This window comes from Anabrus simplex, chromosome 10 (genome assembly GCF_040414725.1).
Source record: "Anabrus simplex isolate iqAnaSimp1 chromosome 10, ASM4041472v1, whole genome shotgun sequence".
Taxonomy (NCBI): domain Eukaryota; kingdom Metazoa; phylum Arthropoda; class Insecta; order Orthoptera; family Tettigoniidae; genus Anabrus; species Anabrus simplex.
This window is the reverse complement of record NC_090274.1, coordinates 32,220,343-32,232,519: the sequence shown is the minus strand read 5'-3', so window position 1 is coordinate 32,232,519 and position 12,177 is coordinate 32,220,343. Positions and strand designations below refer to the sequence as shown.

General features: G+C 38.2%; 1 protein-coding gene and 1 long non-coding RNA gene across 5 annotated transcripts in view; one reads left to right on the top strand and one right to left on the bottom strand.

Moving 5' to 3' along the window:
• Positions 1-8,032, bottom strand: part of LOC136881929 (uncharacterized) — a 25,567-nt gene extending 17,535 nt beyond the window's left edge. Inside the window, exons 1-2 of the long non-coding RNA XR_010861047.2 lie at positions 7,968-8,032; positions 2,014-2,088 (exon numbers count right to left, since the gene is read on the bottom strand). This is a non-coding gene — a long non-coding RNA (uncharacterized lncRNA). The remainder of the gene's footprint in view (positions 1-2,013; positions 2,089-7,967) is intronic.
• LOC136881927 (zinc finger protein OZF) overlaps positions 7,504-12,177 on the top strand; it is a 21,664-nt gene continuing 16,990 nt past the window's right edge. For 2 of the 4 annotated variants that reach the window (XM_068229414.1, XM_068229411.1), the window contains exons 1-3: positions 8,375-8,611; positions 10,404-10,515; positions 11,352-11,468. In XM_068229414.1, the coding sequence (XP_068085515.1) occupies positions 10,462-10,515; positions 11,352-11,468 (171 nt within the window). In that variant the 5' untranslated portion in view covers positions 8,375-8,611; positions 10,404-10,461. Of the gene's footprint in view, positions 7,641-8,374; positions 8,612-10,403; positions 10,516-11,351; positions 11,469-12,177 lie in introns of those variants that run through there. The other 2 variants (XM_068229413.1, XM_068229412.1) reach the window with 2 other exon arrangements.

The window sequence follows — 12,177 nt, the reverse complement described above, 5'->3', positions numbered from 1 at the left end:
AAACTTAGATTGATATTGCTTGAATGTTTTGTAATAGTGTCTTGTTTTATGCTGACTGAATGTTTCCTGTTTGGACCTTTGGACTTGGAAGAACTGTTTCAATCTCATAAACCTGAATCTGTCTAGATCATTTTAACTTCTGTTTTAGAAACTCTTATTTATGGGTTGTATCAAAATTATCATTAACCTGTGAATTTTAATATTTTAGTTTTTGATCCAGTTATTATCCGTCACCCTGTAATATACTACACGCGCAGTTCTGGAAGCACGTTCCTGTTGCGTAAACAAAGACTTTCCTCGAACATTTATTATCACTGTGTCAGCAAGAAAGAAGAGACTTTTCATTGGAGAAAATAAGAGTAAACGTAATTGGTGAATGTGAAAGTCGAAGGTGAATTCTGTATTCTGATTGGTTTTCTTTGGTGGTTGCACCATTTGCTGTTTCTGAATCTTATCCCTCTCCTTTGGTGGGAGCAAGGTTGCATCTGTGTCTTTGATCATCTGAGCATCTTGGCGAACGGATGTGCTCGTCATTCGGTCCCCTCGTGGAAAACCCAGTCTCAGGGTAAGCACTGTTTCTGTGTTTATTTTGCTTTGTAACTTCATTAAATGTGATAATCTATCTTTTTCTTATGCAGGAGTTTGCCACCGAGTTTCACATTCACCGCTAAATTTGTCGAAATGACTTCGTTTCTCAGCTAAGGTCATATACTACTAGTTTGGAGGCAATACTCTTCTTCGTAATCTTCGCATTATGTTGTAATTATCCCTCAGGCTTGCCTCCCGGTATTTCTGTGTCACCTTGCCTAAGTACGGAAAATCTGTGCACACTACCTGAAGAGTTTCGGATAGTGATGCAAGTTTACTGTATCTCTGTGTTTGGTTTTATTTCTATATTTGTGAAGAGTGGGACTAGCCCTCATTTTAGCCAACATGTAGGCCTATCGTTGGATTAGGGTTTCTATAGGTTTGAATTTAGGGATTAAAATTCTTTTAGCGCAATGTGCAAGTCTGCAGGCAAGCTTAATAACTCTTTAATTTTCTTTTGTAAAGGTCTTTCCATTTTGAGTTTATGATTTTGTTTCTTTTTTTCAAAAATAAATGTTGTAATCCAAGGACAATTACCCTCTCCCTTTTCTTTCATAGCAAAAGGCTACTTTCCATTACCTCTCAGGGTTCCATGCTGCTTTCCACATCCATTCTGTAGTTTTCATGTTTCCTAACCTGTTTATTTAAATTTCGTGCTGCGATGTTTTTGCTGGATCTAAGTTTTTTTTACTAAGCTTTAAATTTCATTCTTTATTATTATTATTATTATTATTATTATTATTATTATTATTATTATTATTTTCTATATAACTGTTTAATCATAGGATATAAACTTCATGGTTCTGATCCATATTTAATTGTAATTACAATATAATTATTAAATTAATGCTGTAATGGTCCACCTTTTCAATAGTATAATATGCAATATTCTAAATTATATTAATTGGGGACTAGTTTCGGCTGGGGTTAGCCATCTTCAGCCTTAATGTAAAACATCTAATAACTAAACAAATGTACATGCACACAATTGACATAAAACAAATGAAACAAATATATACAAATTGATATTAAAAACTGGGATGAAATTATGAGTAAATTTGAAAATAACTAGGTTAGTAAATTCACAGAGGCTTGCAGACTGAACGCTGAAAGGCATAACAGTCTATAACGATAATGTATGTATGTATGTATATAAGTGTACTGACAAGATGGACCAAACACTTACTATTTTAAATAGTTTTTAATAGCTACAGATAGTTCTTATGGCAATGATGGGATAGAAAAGGTTTAGGAGAAGGAAGGAAGCTACCATGGCCTTAACTGAAGGACATCCTCGGCATTTGCCGGGTGTGAAGATAGGAAACCATGGAAAATCATTTTCGGGGCTGCCAACAGTAGGGTTCTGCTCATTACTGAAGGTTCTTGAAGTTTTATAAAATGACTTAACATTTTGCAAGTACTCACCATGACTTTAAAACTTCATACCAATGTAGATGCTCCAAGTCCATTATGTAGGCAAGTGAGAGGAGACTGGCTGACCTACAAAAACCCAAAAAACATTAGTTATTGGATATATGATCAATATATAATCCATGTATAGGAGTTTTAAATTACTATGAAACGAAATGGCATATGGCTTTTAGTGCTGGGAATGTCTGAGGACAAGTTCAGCTCGCCAGATGTAGGTCTTTTGATTTGACACCCATACGCGACCTGTATGTCGTGATGAGGATGAAATAATGATGAAGACGACACATACACCCAGCCCTCATGCCAGCAAAATCAACCAATTACGGTTAAAATTCCCGACCTTGGCGGGAATCGAACCCAGGACCCCTGTGACCATAGGCCAGCATGTTAACCATTTAGCCATGGAGCCGGACTAAATTACTATCAGATGTATGTTCTTCTATTTCTAGGAATGTATAAAGTACCAAACTGAACAGTGGTCCAAAGTTTAAGTAATTGGATAGTACGAGGGTATCAAAACACATCCTTGCAAAATATGAGGTGGACAGTCGAATTAGCAAGGCAAGTCAGTTTTACCAGCAAGTAAGACAACTACTGTGGGATAAATAAGTACCTATGAAAGGTACGATGGCATTATATAAATCGTACACACCCATCCTCGTGTATAGCCTGGAAACTACCATGTTAACAAGACAAGACAACTCAAACTCCAAGCTGCAGAAATGAAGTTCCTATGCAGCATGATACAGAAAACCAGGGGGAAAAAAAATAATCTGAACTCCCTACTACAAAGGATCCAGAAAGCAAGACTGAAGTGGTTTGGCCATGTAAGAAGGATGAGTGCAAGAGGGACGGCAAGAAGAGAATATGAAAGAGAAGTAAAAAGAAAAAGACCAGTTGGCAGACCCAGAGAAAAATGGGCCGATTTAGTGAAGAAAGATGTCGAAGAGAGAGGACAAGACTGGGAGAAGATTACAAGAGAACAGTGTTTCGTGGACAGACAAAGATGGAGAGGGCTCGTACACCACACCCGGGCAACTGGAGAGGGTTGAGGTCATGACCCTCTTCGCCTTCCTACATGTATTTCGTAGGTGTTCCTATGAAAAAGTGTTTTGCTGAATTGATATTCCCAATAGCCTTCAATTCTCTTTTCACCTCCAGAATCTCTGCAAACTGTTTTCTTTCTGCTCCCTTCTCACCCAGGGAAAGAAAATGAAATCCCAAGGTGTGAGATCTGGTGAGTAGGGTGGGTGAGGAAGCGGTGTCATATAGTTTATCACAAATACATCACACACAGAAATGGCTGTGAGAGTTGGAGCATTAATAAGTTAAAAGAAAGTATAAAATGGTTCAACCTTTCAATACTATTAAAATAAGAAATGTAAATTTACATTCCTATTTAATTAAAACTGGTACCGGTTTCAACCAGTATTTTTGGTCATCATCAGCCGATCCCAAATAGGTGTAAAACAATGCACAGATAAATAAATTGCGAAGTATAAAGAATTCTGTAGTTTGCTGATAGTGAAGCACTAAAATCTTTAGGGAGTACTGTGCGCTGAAAGATGCACAGGTAAAAATATGAAGTTTAGATGGTACTGTCAGATGCAGTTTATGAAGCACTATAACACACATATTTATCAGCTGCAGTTTATAAGGCACTGTACAATTTTAAGGGTACTGTGTGTCAATCATGAACGTTAGTAAGAGATAAGTGTTAGAGAGCATTGTACGGGAAGAAGTCCATAATCAAATATGTATCCAAATATAGTACTGAGCAAATTCTTGAAGAGTTCAATAGCAGTTTATGAGACACTCTATAGTTTTAGGGAATAGCACTGCCCATCGATAGATCCAAAAATTATGAAGAGGTCACCGATCAAATACGCCAATGTAATACGGAGCAAGTTCCCGAAGAGTAGATCAGTACTGTGCTTCTAAAAGTCTCTTAAGTTAGATGTGTTAGAGAGCACTGTGTGTGAAGAAGTCCAGAATCAAATACGTTTCTAAATGTAGCACAGAGTAAATTCTTGAAATGTTCAGCTGCAGTCCATGAGGCACTGTATAATTTTAAGAATTAGCACTGCTTGTTGATAGATCCAAAAATTATGAAGAAAGTCGCAGATCAAATATATAAATGCATTACGGAGCAAGTTCTTGAAGAGTACATTGGCACTGTGCTTCTAATCGCAGATCAAATATATAAATGCATTACGGAGCAAGTTCTTGAAGAGTAGATCGGCACTGTGCTTCTAAAAGTTTCATAAGTTAGATCAATGAAGTTAATAAAACATATGAGATAGAGAAAAAACATTTATGAAGAGAAAAAAATACAAAAAAGCAGAATATTGGAACAGTTGAGGAGCGTAATGACATGTCAAAACTGGTACCAATTTTAATTAAATAGGAGTGTAAACTTACATTTCTAATTTGAATAGTACTGAAAGGTTGAGCACCCATACAGTGCTCTCTAACACTTAACGCTCATGATTGACACGCAGTATCCTTAAATTTGTACAGTGCCTTATAAACTGCAGCTGATAAATACGTGTGTTATAGTCAAGTGCTGAGAAGAATAGAAAAGAAAATAGAGGAGAATATGGGAGATGACCAGTTTGGTTTTAGAAAGGGAAGAGGAACCTGAGATGCAATTGGATGCCTAAGGATGATTGCAGAAAGGAAGTTAGAAGTGAATAGGAAAATGTATATATGTTTCACTGATTGGGAAAAAGTGTTTGACAGAGTGAACTGATGCATACTGATGAGGATTCTGAAAGATACTGGTGTAGACTGGAAAGACAGAAGACTGACTAAAGAGTTACATAAGAATCACAAGGTGATGGTTTGAGTAGATGAATATGAAACAGAAGAAGTGGGTATCGGAAGAGGAGTGAGACAGGGATGTTGCATGTCACAGGCTCTATTCAATATATATGCTGAAAAACTGATACAGAAGGCCCTGGAAAAAGCAAGAGGCGTTGTAGTGGGAGGAGAACCAATAACGACAATAAAATACGCAGACGATGTGGCGGTATTAGCGGAATCAGAAAAAGATCCACAAGTCATGTTGGAAAATATTGAGAGAGTGGGCAAAGGGTTTGGAATGAAGATAAACATTGGGAAGACTAAGGTGATGAGAATAGGAAAGGAGGAGATTGCTGTTAATATAACACTAGCAGGAAAGAAATTGGAACAAGTAAAGTCATTCAGATACTTGGGAAGTTTGTTGACATAGAATGGAAGCTGTACAGAAGAAATAAGAAGCAGAATATCTATGGGAAAAGAAGCATTCAGAAAGGTGAGAGGGCTTTTGACATCTAAGGCAATCCCTATTGATTTAAGAAAGAGGTTCACAAAGTGTTTTGTGTGGAGTATAGTGTCATATGGAGCTGAAACATGGACATTAAGAAAGAAAGAAACAAAGTATTTGGAAAGTTTTGAAATATGGTTGTGGAGAAGAATGGAAAAAGAGAAGTGGACATATAAAGTGAGAAATGATGAAGTGCTAAGAAAAGTAGGAGAGAAGAGACACCTGATGAAAACGATAAGGAAGAGGAAAATATTCTGGTTGGGTCACATACTATGTAGAAATTGTCTTCAACAGAGGGTGATGGAAGGAAAAATGTATGGAAGAAAAGGAAGAGGAAGAAGAAGGTTTGGAATGTTAACAGATGTCAAACAAGGGAGAAACTATGAACAACTGAAGCAAGATGCTCAGGACGGAGAATCGTGGAGGCTGTCTAGTTGATACCTGTCTCAAGACACATTCACAGAAAAAGTCAGAATAACATCATCTGCAAAAAGCCTTATCTCTGATTCCACTTCTTTACACATATCATTGATATATATAAGAAAACATAAAAGGTCCAATAATACTGCCTTGAGGAATTTCCCTCTTAATTATTACAGGGACAGATAAAGCTTTGCCTACTCTAATTCTCTGAGTTCTATTTTCTATTCTGTTGGTAAATGACATTATTAAAAGTGAATTAGTTATTTACAACCAATTTCAGAATAGACATAAATTCCTGAATTTCTTGGAAGGATAATTTACGATACTTTCTTAAATTAGTGTATATTATATCTATGGTTTCTTTTATAGGGATACTTGGATACACGTTTTTAATACTGAAAGAGTGATTTGTATGGTTAGGTTGAACTTCAAAATTTTTAAGATCGGTAACTAATTCTAATGTGTTTTTAATGGAATGTGTTGGCTAGAAACCTGTAATTTTTCTTTAAAAACTGTTGTATATACTATGAGGTTTTATATAAAGGGCTTTGTCCAAGGGCGCCCGTGCCCAGGGGCAAGGCACCTCCCCCCCCCCCCCCAAGCTCCCAGGGAAAGGCAAAAACCTAATGTAGTCACGTCTTTTTCTTTCAAGAAAATGACTAAAAGTCGGTATTACGTAGAAGTGCCGGCCCCATGGTGTAGGGGTAGCGTGCCTGCCTCTTACCCGGAGGCCCCGGGTTCGATTCCCGGCCAGGTCAGGGATTTTTACCTGGACCTGGGGGCTGGTTCGAGGTCCACTCAGCCTACGTGATTAGAATTGAGGAGCTATCTGACGGTGAGAAGGCGGCCCCGGTCTAGAAAGCCAAGAATAACGGCTGAGAGGATCTGTCGTGCTGACCAGACGACACCTCGTAATCTGCAGGCCTTCGGGCTGAGCAGCGGTCGCTTGGTAGGCCAAGGCCATTCAAGAGCTGTAGTGCCATGGAGTTTGGTTTGGTTATTACGTGGAAGTGGTAGTACCGCCCCCCACCAACAGGCAGGGGATACCATAGGTGTTATTCTACCATGGAACACAAGTCGTCCATTAATCTTCCAAAATGTTAAAAATACTACATACCCTAGATCTAATCCCCCCTCCCTAAAACTGTGATATGGGCGCCCATGAATTGGTCTATAATTAATGATAGGTCTCATGGGGAGGTCAGTTTTGTGGATCTTGGATTGTGCCCTAGTTTTAGGGAGTCCTGGGTTCATATTTAGTTCAGTGGTTTCTTTGTCATAAAAAAAGTCCATAAGTATCAAGAAGAAGAAGAAGTTTCTTTGTCATTTAAGAGGAAAGTTAGACCTTTAAGCAATTGTTTTAAGTTCTTTAGAATTTTAGTTGTAGGATCTTCTTCGATAATGGTAAAAGTTTTGTCGGCAAAAAAATTGTTTGTGTTGGCTAGAAACCTGTAATTTTTCTTTAAAAACTGTTGTATATACTGTGAGGTTTTATATGAAGGGCTTCGTCCAAGGGCGCCCATGCCCAGGGCAAGGGGAGGCCCCCCCCCCCTCATGATTAAAGCCCCCCCCGGCTTTAATCATGACGACGGTTAAGCTGTTTTCTTTAATTTTCTTTTTAAGCTTCGAAACTGAATTAATGGTGCTGGCCTGATTTGTTTGAGAATTGATATTATGTAGTTTAATAATGTTCTTTAATTTCTGCCTAACTTCGAACCTAACCTCCTCTTGTTGATCGCTAGGAAGTTTGGTAATTGCTCATTCCAATTCTGTTAGTTGTGAAGACGTCATTAAGATGGGACGAATTTGGCCAGTTGTGTTTTGGGTTCCTCCTCAACAATTTGGATTCTTCTTCATTCAGTGTTAATGTCAGTTAAGTTAATGACAGGTGGGTGGAAATAATGTATGGTGTCGTGTTCGAATGTTGCACTTTTGACACTTTTGACACGCCTTCGATTGAGGGCTGTACTTTTCAGTCTGCGCAATTTATTATATAAAACTTGTTGCTTATGTTTCAGAATAATTTCTAGTTTTTGGTTGTACCCCATTTATCCTAATCTCCTCCCCACACACAAAATATGTGCACTCATTAGGAAGAAGGTATAAACAATATATTTTGTACAATCAAATGTTCCGAACACGACTTTTACAAAATTTGCTTGCATACATAATTTACACCAATTTTGTTGTATAAAGTAAGGAAATATGTGATTACACGTCTTTGCCACGGCGAGTTTTACAAGTACACGGCTACAAAACAGCTGTTAAAAACACGTCCCTTACCGCCATTGCACAGCCAAGATAAAAAAAAAAAAAAAAAAAAAAAAAAAAAGTTGACAGCAAGATGAGGCGGGGGTCGCTCGTACCTCTTTGGCTCGTACAAAAAACAAAATTCAGTAAGAGACGGTAGAGGTATTTCTTAATTTACCACAGACTTTTCACTCCATTTGTGTAAAACGAATTATTATTTTCCATTTGGGACAAATATCACAGTGACATTTCGTAGATAGGAATGCGCTACATAACCCTATTCTCTTTGGTGTTTTCACTGTTTACTACACATCCTCTTTGGTGTTTACATCTGACAACTAGGAAATACAGTCATACAGTCCACTTCACTTTATCACGCTGACTAAACAGGAAGAAATCTGCTCGGTTAATCCAGTATTTTGATGCTGGGAGATTACTTCAGCTGATAATGCAGTTTTATATATCATCTGAATAAATCATATGGGGTTTTATCGTTCAATAACTGCCAATGATATCCCTGGTTGGTGCTAAATCGCACTGCTGCCATGAACTATCGCCGACTAGAAGAGCGATTGAGGTTAGGGCCTATTCTGACAGAAAATTCACAAGGTATAACAGACATTGCCTCATGTGAATATTCGACAGTTCCAATAGTGAAAACTGTTTAGGATTTTAAGCTCTCCAACAAGGTGATTCTGTTGCCTGTAAGAGTAGTGAAGTCGACAGAAATAAAGTGCCGTATATTGTGTTTGTGCACGACAATTCTGGAGAATTACTACTCCTGTTTGATGTAATTTCATCGACTTATTTCCGTTTTTAAAGAGGTAGGAGGTCTAATGCGGTCGTAATTCACAAATTACAGCTTGAGATTTCACTTAGTAGTTTTTCCGAGTAAAACTCGGCGACATTGATGACAGTTTGAAGTGCTTCTGATGAGGGTAAATATTTATATTTTGTAGGTACCATACCTGAATAGATCGATCTGCATCAGGGGTTGGACTTCCTTTAAGTGTGTTTGTATTCATTTTTTGCGTTATGGTTAGGTTCTTATAAATAACATTATTGGTTTCTGCTCGGCTTAACCTTCAAACACACGCGTATGGGGTGGAATCCACCCCTTCTGTGCTCTCCCCGCTCTTGTACCTTTATGGCTGGATCCCCGCAGAAAGAGTTATTCTTACATTAACTATCTTAAAATCTCCAATTAAGACAGTAATTCATATCTTAAAATACAATGATATGTGGGGTGGAAAGCACCCCCAAGCGTGTGTCTGTGTCCTAAGATATGGCGCGTGTGCTTGAGGTTAAGGGGGTTAGATTTAGTTTAGGGGTGTGTTCAGATTTCCACATTGCCGAACGAGTCGGCCGTGCACGGACGCGCAGCTATGAGCTTGCATTCGAGAAATACTGGGTTAAGACCCCGGCAGCCCTGAAGACAGTTTTCCGTGGTTTCGCTTTTTCAAACCAGGCAAATGCTAAATAATACCGGGCGAGTTGGCAGTGCGGTCAGGGGCACGCGGCTGTGAGCTTACATCCGGGAGATAGTAGGTTCGAATCCCACTGTCGGCAGCCCTGAAGATGGTTTTCCGTGGTTTCCCATTTTCACACCAGGCAAATACTGGCGCTGTACCTTAAGGCCACGGCCGCTTCCTTCCAACTCCTAGGCCTTTCCTATCCCATTGTTGCCATCAGACCCATCTGTGTCGGTGCGACGTAAAGCAACTAGCAATTTTTAAAAAATGTAAATATAGTCCCGGCCACTTCCTTCCCACTCCTAGCCCTTTCCTATCCCATCGTCACCATAAGATCCTTTTGTGTCGACATAAAGCAACTTGAATTATCTTTCCAATAATATATATAGTCTCCTCACTTTTTCTTCCCATCTGAACATCCTTGGTCAACTTGTTTTTTTTTTTTTTTCCTTCCGAGTTCTATCAGTGTTAGGTCTCGCGCAAGTTGGCTGCACGGTATCAGTTGTGTAACCATTCAACTGCATTAAGGAGATTGCGGAAACTGACCCCAATATCAACAGCCCTTAAGATAGTTTCCATGGTTTTCCATTGTCACACCAGGCAAATGGTCCGGGTGTTCCTTAATTAAGTTTTCCTTCCAAGTCGTATCCCTTTCCTATCGCATTGTTGCTAAAAATCTTTGTGGTTAGTGCAATATAAAGATACTAGCATAAAAGAAGAAGTGTTAGGATAGCAAGGCCTAGGTGCTTTTCCATTTCCACACCTTTCAATGTTACCTCCATTTCTCTTGTTGATACTGTAATTCTACCAAGCATCAGACCTTTTCCTTCATCTCCTGTATTGCTGACAGAGGATTATAGAATCACAACTGACTGTAATCATTTTGAAAATACATTCCTTATGAATTTACTGTGCTCTTCTAATTGCAGGACTTGCTGTAAGCACACCAAATTGATGTAGAGGGCAGCCACAACAGAACAAGAAGCCATGGACGAGGAACAGGATTCCAGAGTTCATCAGCAACCAACTGATATTTCTGCAGTGAGTTGCATGTGCACTATTTGAAATTCTCTCTGTAATAAGAGTTTATGCTCCAGCAGAAGAATTTGAAGAGGGAATAATAATGATAATAATAACATTTTATTATTAATGTTGTTTGGGTGAGCTGTCTAGTGCTTACCTTTTTATCAACCTATTTGCGACATTCATGCCTTTATTGTTCTTACCCCTAAACTTCCCTATAACACTTTAATCACATCCTGGGTGTCGCAGGATGTGTCGTATCATTCTGTCTCTTTTTCTGGTTAAATTTTGCTAAATTGTGTTTTGATCCTTCAACATTCTTTTGTGTAACACCACATTTCAAAAGCTTCTGTTCGTTTTCTTCCTGCAGTAGTTATTCTCCTCATTTGACTTCCATACAATGAGATGTCTACACCAACATCTCTAAAAACATCTTTCTAGTATAGATATCTATGTATTAGGTGAGGAAATTTCTTTTCTTAAGAAAGACCTTGCTTGACTAGTCTACATTCTGTGTCGTCCTTGCTTCTGCCATTGTTAGTTATTCTGCTACCCAAGTAACAAGATTCATCTACCTCCTTTAGAACTCATTTCCTAATCCAGTATTTCATGTATCACCTGACTTGATTTGACTGCATTGATGGTTTTATTGATCGTTATGATTAAATTTTATGCCAGGTAGCAGTAAAAAGGTTCCATTGATGTATTTGAAGTACAAAGTTGCTACTCTACTTGGAATAAATTGGTTTAATTTGATGTTTATAACCAGTTTCTATACATATAAAGACAGTTACAATTTTACCTGTGAGAGTTGAACTTTAAAATCCATAATAGATGATACCATATGGTTCCAGACACTGGAAGTTCCTGAAGCCCAGGAGTCAAACCTACCAACATCTCTTAATTTGCCCAATATGGATGCAGATGTGAAAACTGAAGAAGTGGAAGTACAAGAAGATAATAACACGAAGGTGAGATGCCTCCTTTAACCCTCTTGCACTCAACCTATCTGCAGGTGTCTGCTCAGAGGAGCTCAGATAATATTTTTGTAAGATTGCAACCAAAATATTAAAAAATCAAAACAGTAGCACTCTATCGTATGCGATTATCTTCATACTGGTCCATATTGATAATATTACAATAAGTATAAATAAGGATTCCACCTAATCAATACACATTTATTATGTGTGACTGTTTCAATAGTAGCACAGTAATGCGTATACGTGATAATCTTTATGTTTCATAGAAACTTTTCTCCACGTCCTTAGACAAAGAATTTCCGTTTGTTTTCTTTGACATCATAATATAAGATTATCAAGGGAGATGTTCAATACATTTCCAATTTCTTTGCAGTCATTTAAGAAAAGGCTAGGAAAACATCAGATAGGGAATCTGCCACCTAAGCGACTGGCCTAAATGCAGAGCAGTAGTAATTGAATTGATTGATTTTTTAAGTTATTTTTGCCAGGACCTACAGAAATGTAGGTATAGAACAGAACTGAGTTATGTATAAACCAGTCTCAACTGTATTGTAGCTCTGTGGCATTGTTTACTTCCACACATCTTGTCTTTAAATCATTAAAAACCGAGTCTAACCATTGCCATCTTGGTCTCGCGCTACTTCTCTTACCTTCTGTGGCCTTGTTCATTATTCCTTTAGGTAATTTATTCTCCTCCGTT